Here is a 14,070-nt window from a genome sequence, read left to right on the forward strand (position 1 = left end):
TACATACATACATACATACATACTGGTATATAGTGATGGTGTTCAGTGATAATAGCAAAAACAGTATATTTTATTGTTCGAAGTATATAATATTTATATTTTATTTCTATACAAGAAGAGGTTTGTGAGAGTACATAACATTGGTGTTTGAACGTTAGATTCTTGCAACTCACTAACCTGCATGGCGTGTTAGTGACTTAAAGCCCTTTTTATGATATAAATTTCTCAAATGACATTAGTGAACGTTATTACTGCAATAAATAGTGAAAAATAAATAGGTGACATTGAAATAAATTTATAAAAATATATTTGCAGCAACACCTGCTGCTTGAATGGCCTGGACGACCTCCCCAAAGTCCTTACCCCGTGAACTCTCACGAGTCTGTGATATTATCGTGAGATTTCTTCAGTTCACAGCCAAAATAAGTAAATATTTTTTTATTCCTGTCATCAGGGAATGGCTACTCTAGCAGCAATTGAACAAAATATATTGAATTTACTGTTTTTGGCACACCACAAAATTGTCATGTAAAAGGGGTGTTAGGGGTTATCTTGGTTATCTTGAGATGATTTCGGGGCTTTTTAGTGTCCCCGCGGCCCGGTCCTTGACCAGGCCTCCACCCCCAGGAAGCAGCCCGTGACAGCTGACTAACTTCCAGGTACCTATTTACTGCTAGGTGACAGGGCATTCAGGGTGAAAGAAACTTTGCCCATTTGTTTCTGCCTCGTGCGGGAATCGAACCCGCGCCACAGAATTACGAGTCCTGCACGCTATCTACCAGGCTACGAGGCCCGAGGGGGTTAAGAAAGTTTATTGAATACTGATGCCGTATGATGGGATCGAACCCTAGTACTATCATGGTCCAGATGCTAGCATACTTATGCTTGAGGAGTTCTCTCCCATCTTACAATTTCAATATTTTCCTATAGATGTACAGTACAGTATCATGTTTGTGATTTAATTGTGCGAAAAATATATTATATATATAATTTTTTACAATATTTATCAATGAGGACCAGGATTTGTCGAACATTTCTGCACTTCACTTACAAAACCTGTACGTCTTTTAACAATTTTGGCAGCTTTCTTTAAATTTATAAAACAGTTTACAAGCTTTGAAACTGTATAATCCTAGATTATTATTGTTATAAAGAACCTTGTAGTGCTTTGGGGCTCATAAACAAAACTGCTATGGATAAGGAAATATGTAACAAGTTTTGTAAGTCGATGTGTAAATGCTGGAGGAATCCTGGCCCTGTTAACTAAACAAGACCGTGAGCGTCTTGAGGCCATAACTTACCAACGGAGGTATCTTCATTAATGGTGGAGGTTCTCTTAGATGTCGTTCAGGATCTCTCGGAGCAATCACTGGGTGTGGAATGGATTGAGGGCTGAGTTGAGGGTTTGGTGGGGATTTTAATTTATGCTGTAAGGGTCTCAATAATTCTCTGCGTAGATGTGAGGTAGAGCTGTTTTCCGGAGTACTGTCGGGGCCCCCGAGTGCTGTCGTTGCTGCACTGAGTGGTTCATGGGGGTCCTGTGAGAAAATGTAGGACTTGAGTAATATTTTCTTGGTCTGTAGCAAGTAGATTATCCCAATAATATACTCGCTACAGACATTTCATTCACTGGACATAATTCCCGCTATCGAGAGAACAGGAATCCTGTTCTTAGGTTTGTTGAAGTCCCCCAAAGCCAACTACTGGTCTTCTCCTAGGATGCAACCCAAAACAGTTGCTTAACTCCTAGGTATCTTATAAGATGCACCTAATTTACAAGGTCGTTTTGTGGACAAAAACAGTTCAAACGTGTTCATTCATACATTTCTTGGAAATGATTTTCAAGTGGTTTTATAGGGGGTAACCATATGATTTTTGTGCATGTAAATATAATTTATTTTCAGTTGGTGGGGGACCAAAACATTCGTCAGTCCGACAGAATAAATACAGTAGTTGGGCACCGTTTTAATTGTTTGCATAAAAATTGCCAAATACCTAATTCTTTTAGGTAATTGGTATACAGTATTGGCATTGTATTATAAATCAATCTTTGAGAAGTTTATTTATAGTACAATTCCCTCTTAAACATTTAAAACAAAGTTTATACTGTATATTATTATAGATTACAAGAGACTGGGAAAAATTTGAGTTCACGGTGTCTGGGGTAACAGGATTCATTTTCCATTGTGGTGGGGACAAAAGTCCTGTTTGGTTTATCAAGGTTTCCCTAGGACAACTATTGACATTTTCCAGGATGCGCTCCACAATATTTTCCGAGGCCCATGAACACTCCAGTGGTTTCAACGAAGACAGGAAGCCATTGGCTTGTTAAAGGTCCTGATGATTTTATAATTGTTATCATATGTCCTGAGGATTATATCTAGCTGGATGTTAAAAGTCGAGAGAGTTTTGGCATGTATGGCTCTGGCGGGTAGGCTGTTCCATGGGTTTATAACCCTATGGGTGAAAAAACATCTTCTGTTCTCAGTCCTACATTGTGGCTTGTTGAGCTTGAAACCATTGTTCCTTGTCTGTGTTCCATCTGACTTTTTGAAGAAATTGTCCGGATCAACATCCTCCAAAATGTTGAGTATTTTAAAAGTTTCAATGAGATCAGCCTTGTTATGCCTGTTCTGAAGTGTTGTTAACCCTGTGGCCATCAACTGTGTCTGGTATGAGAGTTGATTTAGTTCTGGAATGATTTTTGTTGAACTTTTTCCAATGCAGCTATGTCTTTCTGGGGCCAGATTCACGAAAGCACTTGCGCAAGCACTTATGAACGTGTACATCTTTCCTCAATCTTTGACGGCTTTGGTTACATTTATCAAACAGTTTACAAGCATGAAAACTTCCCATTCAACTGTTGTTATTGTTATAAACATCCTCCTGGTGCTTCGGAGCTCATTAACTGTTTAATAATTGTAAACAAAGCCGCCAAAGATTGAGAAAAGATGTACAGGTTCATAAGTGCTTGCATAAGTGCTTTTGTGAATCTGGCCCCGGAAGATGATGTCGCAATGCTTGGATGCAATAATCTAAGGGAAGGGGGGGGGCCACTCCAGATATTTATTCAGTTGAATTACTATACAGTATGTATCTTCATTTCCCTAAAGTCAGAGTAATGCTTGATTATTCCCAGGGTTTTATTAGCTTTTTTTTTCACTGCCGCTTCCACTTGTTGTGCAACTTTCAGTGACTGATGGATTCTGACTCCAAAGGTCTTTTTCTTCATCAATCTGCTGCAAGGCAATGTTGTTAATTTGGTAGTTGTACTGTGAGTTGTTATGCCCCACATGCAAGGTCTTGCATCTTTCGATATTAAAAAGCATTTGCCAGTCTTCTGACCATTTGTAGAGTTCATGTAGATCTCTTTGTAAAGCCTCAGAATCTTTTTCATTTCCCACTTTACAATAAATCTTAGTGTCATCTGTGCATTCGATGATGTGGTTTGCAATATTCTCGTCTATGTCATTGATGTATATGACAATTAGGGTTGGCCCCAAAATGACAATTAGGGTTGGCCCCAAAATGACAATTAGGGTTGGCCCCAAAATGACAATTAGGGTTGGCCCCAAAATGACAATTAGGGTTGGCCCCAAAATGACAATTAGGGTTGGCCCCAAAATGACAATTAGGGTTGGCCCCAAAATGACAATTAGGGTTGGCCCCAAAATGACAATTAGGGTTGGCCCCAAAATGACAATTAGGGTTGGCCCCAAAATGGACCCCTGGGGCACCCCACTTGCCACATTTCTCCAGGCAGATTTATTCCCGTTTAGAACAACTCTTTGTTTTCTTTGTTTTAACCATTGTTTTATCCATTCTAGTATTCTACCAGTTACTCCATGGGCCTGTAATTTCCTTGCCAGTCTTTTATGTGGTACCGTGTCAAAAACTTTAGCAAAGTCCATGTATAGTGCATCTCCTGGAAGTCCTTTGTCCGGGTAGCTGGTTAACGTTTCCAAAAATGACCGGGTTGGTAACGCAGGATCTATATTTAACAAACCTATGTTGCATTGATTTTACAAGAGTGTTCACTATGAGATGGTGAATGATTCCTTCCCTTAGGATTCTCTCCATGAGCTTGCAAATGCGTAATGTCAAGCTGATCACATGGAAGTTTTCTGCTGAGCTCTTACCTTGAGGTTACCTTGAGGTGCTTCCGGGGCTTAGCGTCCCCGCGGCCCGGTCGTCGACCAGGCCTCCTGGTTGCTGGACTGATCAACCAGGCTGTTGGACGCGGCTGCTCTCAGCCTGACGTATGAGTCACAGCCTGGTTGATCAGGTATCCTTTGGAGGTGCTTATCCAGTTCTCTCTTGAACACTGTGAGGGGATTGCCAGTTATGTCCCTTATGTGTAGCGGAAGCGTGTTGAACAGTCTCGGGTCTCTGATGTTGATAGAGTTCTCTCTCTCAGAGTACCTGTTGCACCTCTTTCTGCCATTTTTTGAAAATAGGAGTGACATTTGCATACAGCATTTCCAATCTAGGGGAACTTATCCCTTTGTCCACAGGTTTTCGGAAGAGGAGTTTCAGTGGTGTCCATAGTGCATCTGCAGTTCCTTCACTACTTTGGATTGAATTCCATCCGCACCTGGGGTTTTTGAGTCTTTTAGTTTGTTAATGCTCTTCTCGATTTTGTCGCACGTTAATGGAATATCCCCTTAATTTGTTCTCATCACCTCCTTTAAATATTTGTGTTGGTAATGGGATGTCATCTAACCTTTCTAGCGTGAACACTAGAAACCCACAACAGTTGCCTAACTCCCTAGTACCTATTTACTGCTGGGTGAGCATTTGCCACATTGTATGAAAGAACCAAACTACGGGCATCTTACCTTTTCCGCTTGGCGTTCAGTTGAGGCCCTGTTAGACTGAGACGACTCAGAGTGGTAGCCGTTGTCATCCGACACTTTCAAACTGAACTTATCATCATCGTCATCATCATTATCATCGTGTGGATCCTCAACATTATCAGAGATGCACAGTGAGCGTTGATCGTAGTCATCGGGAGAATCCAATGGCTCGTCTTTAATTGTATTGTCGTCATCTGAGGTAACCTATGGAGAAAAGTTATGCAACATCAACAACAGAAACAGTGTAACATAATCAAACCAGGAAAGCCAATCACCTTAAGTAAGTACCATGTCATTACAATCACCTTAAGTAAGTACCATGTCATTACAATCACCTTAAGTAAGTACCATGTCATTACAATCACCTTAAGTAAGTACCATGTCATTACCCCTTTTTACTAAATAATCCTCAGAGGTACAAGTAATATCGACATTGCTATCCAATTTTAATTATTGCATTTCCAGTTGAAAGGATTAATAGAGCAAAACTCTAAAGAGAATAAGTCACAATAACAATGCTGAAACAAATAATGCAACCCACTCATATGAAAATAAATGTGTGACAATATTTTGGCCCTTCCCAGACCCTTGTCAAGTCATGACAAAACATTAACAAGTACAGTACAGCAGATTCTTAATTCATAAACTTGTATTCCAAAAAGTACAATTATACTGGTAATGATTTTTCCAACATAATACAGTACAGTATTACAAAACGAGTAATGAATGATTAATTTTTCAAAAACTCGAACAATTAGATGAACAATCTTGCCTCAAAAAATGAACAATGTAGGCTTACTGGTAAAAACTAAGACAATAGGCAATTATCAGGGGGAAATTGCCAAGCCGTTACGACTATAGAGCGCTTGGAAGGGGTTTCTGGATAAGGATTTGGGATGGGACGGGGAAGAAAGGAAAGGTGCCCAACCACTTGGTGTTCCACAGTTAACAAAAGTACCACTTACCAAATTTTGGAAGGTCCCAAGCGATTGAGAACCACGATAGTTGGGAACTGGCAACAATGACTTTTCTTCCGCCCGTCCCTCACTAGACGAAACACTGGAACTTCTTTTAGTGTGTTCGAGTCCTTGGGTGTTGGGTTGAGGTGGTTCTTCGCTCCATAGTTGCTGCGCAGCGTCCACCTCCATAGGTGTTGATATCACGTTCATTTGTAATGTCTCGTTTGGTCTTGATGTATCATCTGGGTTTGTTTCGCTTGTCTTTGCGATTTCAGTAGGGCTTGTCATTTCACCAGGTCTTGCCATTTCACTAGGCCTTGTCAATTCACCAGGTCTTGTCAATTCACCAGGTCTTGTCAATTCACCAGGTCTTGTCAATTCACCAGGTCTTGTCAATTCACCAGGTCTTGTCAATTCACCAGGTCTTGTCAATTCACCAGGTCTTGTCAATTCACCAGGTCTTGTCAATTCACCAGGTCTTGTCAATTCACTAGGTCTTGCCGAGTCATTAGGCCTTGCCGAGTCACTAAGTCTTGCCGAGTCGTTAGGTCTTGCCATTTCACTAGGCCTTGCCATCTCATTAAATCTTGCCATTTCACTAGATCTGGCTATTTCATTTGGTCTACTTCTATCACTAAGCCTCATTGCCTCATTGTGTCCCATCAGGTGCATATTTTCATGTCTTTTCTGAGCCAGGTCCTTAAAATGAGATTTTCTTTTAAAGTGTAGCTCATCATGTTGTGGATGTTTTGCTTGGTCCGTCATACACGACCTTGGTAAGTCAGACGACTCGTGCTGCATCGTATTTGGAAGTCTCTCGTGACGGTAGACGGGAGGATTGACAAGTTCCTGTCGGTAAGAGCTGCGATGGATGTGCGGGGGGGTGTGTGTGTCTGGGATTTTGCCGAGGGCTCCATTTCCTTCTGGTGGACTGCAGACGCCATTGTGCCAAGGTCCATTCATATGTCTAGGTGGATATCGTTCTGGGATAGGAAGAGCGAGCCCTTTGACCTGCAATGACTTCGCAACCTTGATGAACAGGGGCAGGTCGGGCTGTGGTACTAGCACCTCCCCACGGTACATGTACGCCAAGAGATTCTCGAGCTGCTCTCTGCCGACATCCTGCAGAACAACCACAGGGTTCTGACCATTGGTGTTTGCAAATATTGCCGCAAAAAAGTTGCTGCAAGCCGAGAGAACCACCTTGTGGACGGGATACACATTTCCATCACAGGCTATAGTTGCGTCGCAGTACAGTTCCTGTAACGAGAGAAAGACAATCGTAGGTCAGAAAATAACATGAGAGGTGCAGTATAGGGGTTAGAGGGATATTACAAGCATTGTGTCCACAATAATTATCATAAATGTTAATTTATTATACGTAATTAAATTAATTATCAGAAACTTTTCTGCTCGATCGTTGCTCTATCGTATACAGCAAAGAACATGAAGTTATCATTTTGAAAGTATTTCCTGCTGTTTTATTAATTGAATTTCCTAGACCTTACTGTATAGGAGTAGATTAGAATGAATAAATGATACTGATATAAAAACACCTGTAAATATTATTGGTTAAGTAAAAAAATATATAGAGTAAAAATGTTGTATATATTAAATGCAGTCCACTTAAAATCCTGTCTACAATCAAACTAAGACCTAAAGATAATGTACTGTAATTCTGCCTAAACCAAATTACAAATGAATAACCACTTCTGAATAAAGCTTTTTATTTGATTTGAAAATAAGTAAGGTATATAAAAGTTAAAAATATGAATCACAATAAACAAAATTATATATTAAATTACGTACGGTAATTGTAAATTGTGTGAAAATTAATATAAAAATATTACCTGGAAACCTACATATTATAAAAATGCAGATGATGAGTCACAATAACATGGCTGAAATATGTTGACCAGACCCCACACACACTAGAAAATGAAGGGATGACGACGTTTTGGTTCGTCCTGGACCATTCTCAAGTTGATTGGGACTTGGACGGACCAATTGGTCCAGGACAGACCAAAACATCGTCGTCCCTTCATTTTCTAGTGTGTATGGTCTGGTCAACATATTATAAAAATCCTTCCCCCTCTCCCCCCCCCCCACAAAAATGAAAATAGCACTCCACTCTACTATTTTGGCATACACATTAAGTAATGTGTACACATTAAGTACACATTACTGCACTGAACGTACCTGGTTTCTGAAGTGGTCCAGGAGCCTCACGAACGTGAACGTGTGACTATTCCACCTTAAGTTGTACTGATTCTTCCCCGTCTCCATCTTCTCATAACTCAACTGCAATAAAAGAAATAAACTTCTTAAATACTTGGCAACAGTGCCGTTAGAACAAAAAAAAAAATGTGCTTCTCGAATGCTGTACTTTGCAACAGTGCTAATAGTCGATTGATTGATTGATTGATTGATTGATTGATTGATGATGAAGATTAAGCCAGCATAAGAGGTGGCTCTTGTGCTGGCTTATGCCCACCTACGGGCATGAGTAGCCCGTAAGTGATACGGTAGATGTTTTGAGCGAATTTGGTCTTTGGTCGTGTAACATCTTGAAGTGTGTCTGGGTCTCTCGTGTTGATAGTCAACACAAATTTTAACTACTACTTCAGCCCATCCTTCTGTTTTGGTAGTACTTACAGTAACGATGTAACCATAGTACATATGTACTATGGTTACAGTACTGTACCGATATACAACGCAGTTAGAAAAGTATAATTCGGTAGTATTGAATTTGGACAAACCGGTAAAGCTTTTCTATTTGTTACAAAGACAAACTACACTAACCTAATCTAACCTAAGGGAACCGGTCGGCCGAGCGGACAGCACGCGGGACTTGTGATCCTGTGGTCCTGGGTTCGATCCCGGGCGCCGGCGAGAAACAATGGGCAGAGTTTCTTTCACCTTATGCCCCTGTTACCTAGCAGTAAAATAGGTACCTGGGAGTTAGTCAGCTGTCACGGGCTGCTTCCTGGGGGTGGAGGCCTGGTCGAGGACCGGGCCGTGGGGACACTAAAAAAGCCCCGAAATCATCTTAAGATAATCTCAAGGTAAAACCTTCCTAGACTTAATACAGGCTATCTGAGGCCTAACAGAGTACATATGTGAGCTATACTAGGCCTAGGAATATTTAATTTAGTATTTTAGCTTCATTTTTTCAGACTATAAAGTGAATAGTACAAAATTCTACTATCGAATTGCTTATTACGTCAATGTTTGTACTATGATCTTGAGGTTATCTTGAGATGATTTCGAGGCTTTTTAGTGTCCCCGCGGCCCGGTCCTCGACCAGGCCTCCACCCCCAGGAAGCAGCCCGTGACAGCTGACTAACACCCAGGTACCTATTTTACTGCTAGGTAACAGCCATGATGCACATTGTTGCATAAAATACTATCTCAGCAGGAGGACGGGTTGATGTTTTGAACAGTTAGCAACAGTGCTGATAGTGGACAAAATATGTTATCTTACTATACAAGTTTATCTATTTTTTAAATAGATACAGTATTACAAAAATAATGAAGTTTTCTCGAAGGTAAAATTTATGTAGTATTAAATCCATACTGGCTGTAATAAGGATGTTATTCTATCCCTGACATGCATATATATATATATGTATGTATGTATGTATGTATGTATGTATGTATGTATGTATGTATGTGTGTGTGTGTGTGTGTGTGTGTGTGTGTGTGTGTGTGTGTATATCACGAAAATAAACACGTGATTAAGAATGTGACAATGTCAGACCACGGAGGAAAAATGAAACAGGAAATTTCCTTAAGTACTTTCGTATATTAAATACATCTTCAGAAGGTGTATGAATGACCTTCTGAAGAAATTGAATTGAAATTGAAATAAGTTTATTGAGGTAAAATACACACAAAGGGATGAGGTAGCTCAAGCTATTCTCACCCCGTTCAGTACATCGTGTTAATATATACATAGACACACATCACAAATAAACACATTACCAAACATTCTGAGAGGTAAAAATATACATTTCCTCCCTCGGAAGATGTATTTAATATACGAAAGTACTTAAGGAAATTTCCTGTTTCATTTTTCCTCCGTGGTCTGACATTGTCATATATATATATATATATATATATATATATATATATATATATATATATATATATATATATATATATATATATATATATATATATATAATATATATATATATATATATATATATATATATATATATATATATATATATATATATATATATATATATATATTTAATGCCTCTTTTTGAATATCCTGTGGTGGAGTCAGTGCTATATACTGTAGTGGAATACATAGGTATAGAGTCGGTAGTATATAGCAGAAGATCTCCCAGAACCTCAAGATAACCTCAAGATAACCTCAAGAACCCCAGTGTGGTTCAAAGCACAGTATGTACAAAGTAGTCTTCCTGACCCGGCGCCCCATTTTTTGGGTAGTTACTTGCCTCTATCTACTTGAAATTTCTTCTAACAGTTATATTATTAATGCTTAGAAGACTTCGGAAACATTTTCCCCCCATCATATTTATCTTGATTTCCCATGATAAATCTATTCTATTGGAATAGATTTTCAACTCCATTTTCTATTACAGTTCTTTCACAGCCCTTTGGGCCGAGTCGCAGAAAGATTTATTATACAAATATCCTGTAATACAGTAGTCTATGTCCTCGGCTCACATTTCCCAGGGTCCCGGGTTCAATCCCCCCAGGCCGGACAGAAACGGTTGAGCACCTTTCCGTTCACCTGATGCCTCTGTTCACTTGGCAGTAAAGTAGGCACTCGGTAGTTAGGCAACTGCTGTTGGGGGGGGGGGGGTTACATCTTGCAGAAGGTCAGTAGTTTGTCTGGGGTTGGACTTGAGTAAGCCTACCTACAGGCTTCCTGTCCCCAACAATAATGGGAATTAACATTTATATATGTCAGGAGTCAGTTGTGTAGAATAATTCTAATTCTCGGCAAGTTGCAATAATGCTGCAACTTTCTTCTGCGTTGGCATGGTTTTTTTTCTCTCTTTTTTTTTTTTTTTTTTTTTTTTTTGTGTGTGTGTGTGTGTGTGTGTGTGTGTGTGTACTAACTTATTTGTACTCGCCTAGTTGTGCTTGCGGGGGTTGAGCTTTGGCTCTTTGGTCCCGCCTCTCAGCTGTCAGTCAACTGATGTACAGGTTCCTGAGCCTATTGGGCTCTTATCATATCTACACTTGAAACTGTGTATGGAGTCAGCCTCCACCACATCACTGCCTAATGCATTCCACCTGTTAACTACTCTGACACTGGAAAAGTTCTTTTTAACGTCCCTGTGGCTCATGTGGGTACTCAGTCTCCACCTGTGTCCCCTTGTTCGCCTCCCACCCGTGTTGAATAGTTTATCCTTGTCTACCCTGTCAATACCCCTGAGAATTTTGTAGGTAGTGATTATGTCTCCCCTTACTCTTCTGTCTTCCAGTGTCGTAAGGTGCATCTCTTGCAACCTTTCCTCGTAACTCATGCCTCTTAACTCCGGGACTAGTCTAGTGGCATACCTCTGAACTTTTTCCAGCTTCATCTTGTGCTTGACAAGGTACGGGCTCCATGCTGGGGCCGCATACTCCAGGATTGGTCTTACATATGTGGTGTACAAGATTCTGAATGATTCCTTACACAGGTTCCTGAATGTTGTTCTGATGTTAGCCAGCCTCGCATATGCCGCAGACGTGTGTGTGTGTGTGTGTGTTGAACACACACACACTTTAGTCGTATATCAAGGATCCCTCCCCTTCCCCCGAAGGTTGAACTACTGAACCTCCCCATGATGCAAACTCACAATAGCTACCTAATAATTCCTGGGTACCTATTTACTGCTAGGCGAACAGCGAAACCAGGTGAAAGAAAACGTGCCCAACGATTTCTGTCCTGCCCGGGCTTCCTGATTGGGAGTCGAGAATGACACCAACTGTTCCCAGAGACCCCTTATAATATGCACTCAATGATAACCTGGCTCAGATTGTCTTAATCTTCCCCAACGTCAAGAAAATGGTCAATTTAAAGTGTCCTCTCTTAACCTACCAGAGGACCCAAAACAGAAAACGGGACAGTATGTTGCTTTCGCGAGCCGCTATCATTTTCCAGTACGACGATCTTTTGGCCTTACGTAACGCATACGAGAGAAATGCGACGTTCGTTGTAGGAGGACAGGTTGTAGGAGGACAGGTTGTAGGAGGACAGGTTGTAGGAGGACAGGTTGTAGGAGGACAGGTTGTAGGAGGACAGGTTGTAGGAGGCCAGGCTGTAGGAGGACAGGCTGTAGGAGGCCAGGTTGTAGGAGGCCAGGTTGTAGGAGGCCAGGTTGTAGGAGGCCAGGTTGTAGGAGGACAGGTTGTAGGAGGACAGGCTGTAGGAGGCCAGGTTGTAGGAGGACAGGTTGTAGGAGGACAGGTTGTAGGAGGACAGGCTGTAGGAGGCCAGGTTGTAGGAGGACAGGCTGTAGGAGGACAGGTTGTAGGAAGACAGGCTGTAGGAGGCCAGGTTGTAGGAGGACAGGTTGTAGGAGGACAGGCTGTAGGAGGTCAGGTTGTAGGAGGCCAGGTTGTAGGAGGACAGGTTGTAGGAGGACAGGCTGTAGGAGGTCAGGTTGTAGGAGGACAGGTTGTAGGAGGACAGGCTGTAGGAGGTCAGGTTGTAGGAGGCCAGGTTGTAGGAGGACAGGCTGTAGGAGGACAGGTTGTAGGAGGACAGGTTGTAGGAGGACAAGTTGTAGGAGGCCAGGTTGTAGGAGGCCAGGTTGTAGGAGGCCAGGTTGTAGGAGGACAGGTTGTAGGAGGACAGGTTGTAGGAGGCCAGGTTGTAGGAGGACAGGTTGTAGGAGGACAGGTTGTAGGAGGACAGGCTGTAGGAGGACAGGTTGTAGGAGGACAGGTTGTAGGAGGACAGGTTGTAGGAGGCCAGGTTGTAGGAGGCCAGGTTGTAGGAGGCCAGGTTGTAGGAGGACAGGTTGTAGGAGGACAGGTTGTAGGATGACAGGCTGTAGGAGGACAGGTTGTAGGAGGACAGGTTGTAGGAGGCCAGGTTGTAGGAGGCCAGGTTGTAGGAGGCCAGGTTGTAGGAGGACAGGTTGTAGGAGGCCAGGTTGTAGGAGGACAGGTTGTAGGAGGCCAGGTTGTAGGAGGACAGGCTGTAGGACAGGTTGTAGGAGGACAGGCTGTAGGAGGCCAGGTTGTAGGAGGCCAGGTTGTAGGAGGACAGGCTGTAGGACAGGTTGTAGGAGGACAGGCTGTAGGAGGACAGGTTGTAGGAGGACAGGTTGTAGGAGGCCAGGTTGTAGGACGCCAGGTTGTAGGAGGACAGGTTGTAGGAGGACAGGCTGTAGGAGGACAGGTTATAGGAGGCCAGGTTGTAGGAGGACAGGCTGTAGGAGGACAGGCTGTAGGAGGCCAGGTTGTAGGAGGCCAGGTTGTAGGAGGACAGGCTGTAGGAGGCCAGGTTGTAGGAGGACAGGCTGTAGGAGGCCAGGTTGTAGGAGGCCAGGTTGTAGGAGGACAGGCTGTAGGAGGACAGGCTGTAGGAGGACAGGCTGTAGGAGGACAGGCTGTAGGAGGCCAGGTTGTAGGAGGCCAGGTTGTAGGAGGCCAGGTTGTAGGAGGACAGGCTGTAGGAGGACAGGCTGTAGGAGGACAGGTTGTAGGAGGACAGGTTGTAGGAGGCCAGGTTGTAGGAGGACAGGCTGTAGGAGGCCAGGTTGTAGGAGGACAGGCTGTAGGAGGACAGGTTGTAGGAGGACAGGTTGCTTGGGAAGCAACGCTTCAGTACACACTTTTGAGACCCTTTTGTAATGCGAGAATCCATGGAATGGTTGGTAGGATAGCAGTCTTGTATTTTGAGAACCCCGAAGTTTGAATGTCTGATGATGGAAGTGAATGGAATGGACTCTTATTATTCTGTTCTGGTCTCTCGCAGGGGTAACAAGCCCATTTAATTGTCTACCCGCCATAAAGCTGTAAAATGTAGCAGACAGATATTGTTTGCTGACATATCCAACTCTGCCCCACTTTTGTTAATAGCTTCCATTCTGTCCACTTTACTAGACTTCTCTCACTCAGCTTTTACTGACTGCTCTTTCCCCCCTGTCCCTTTTACTGACAGCTCTTTTCCCCCTGTCCCTTTTACTGACTGCTCTTTCCCCCCTGTCCCTTTTACTGACAGCTCTTTTCCCCCTGTCCCTTTTACTGACTGCTCTTTCCCCCCTGTCCCTTTTACT

The 14,070-nt window shown here is 42.5% G+C and overlaps 2 protein-coding genes across 4 annotated transcripts in view; one reads left to right on the plus strand and one right to left on the minus strand.

The window, feature by feature from the left end:
* LOC123770486 (protein tramtrack, alpha isoform) overlaps positions 1-8,170 on the minus strand; it is an 11,732-nt gene extending 3,562 nt beyond the window's left edge. The window contains exons 1-4 of one of the 2 annotated variants that reach the window (XM_069301759.1): positions 8,015-8,169; positions 5,822-7,075; positions 4,839-5,060; positions 1,302-1,538 (exon numbers count right to left, since the gene is read on the minus strand). In XM_069301759.1, coding sequence (XP_069157860.1) covers positions 1,302-1,538; positions 4,839-5,060; positions 5,822-7,075; positions 8,015-8,101 — 1,800 coding nt within the window. In that variant the 5' untranslated portion in view covers positions 8,102-8,169. Of the gene's footprint in view, positions 1-1,301; positions 1,539-4,838; positions 5,061-5,821; positions 7,076-8,014 lie in introns of both variants that reach the window. The other variant, XM_069301760.1, reaches the window with a different exon arrangement.
* The window catches only part of LOC123770487 (quinone oxidoreductase), a 94,596-nt gene that overhangs the window by 8,568 nt on the left and 71,958 nt on the right, over positions 1-14,070 (plus strand). The gene's annotated exons all lie outside the window — the stretch shown is intronic.

Source organism: Procambarus clarkii, chromosome 46 (assembly GCF_040958095.1).
Source record: "Procambarus clarkii isolate CNS0578487 chromosome 46, FALCON_Pclarkii_2.0, whole genome shotgun sequence".
NCBI classification, from domain to species: Eukaryota; Metazoa; Arthropoda; class Malacostraca; order Decapoda; family Cambaridae; genus Procambarus; species Procambarus clarkii.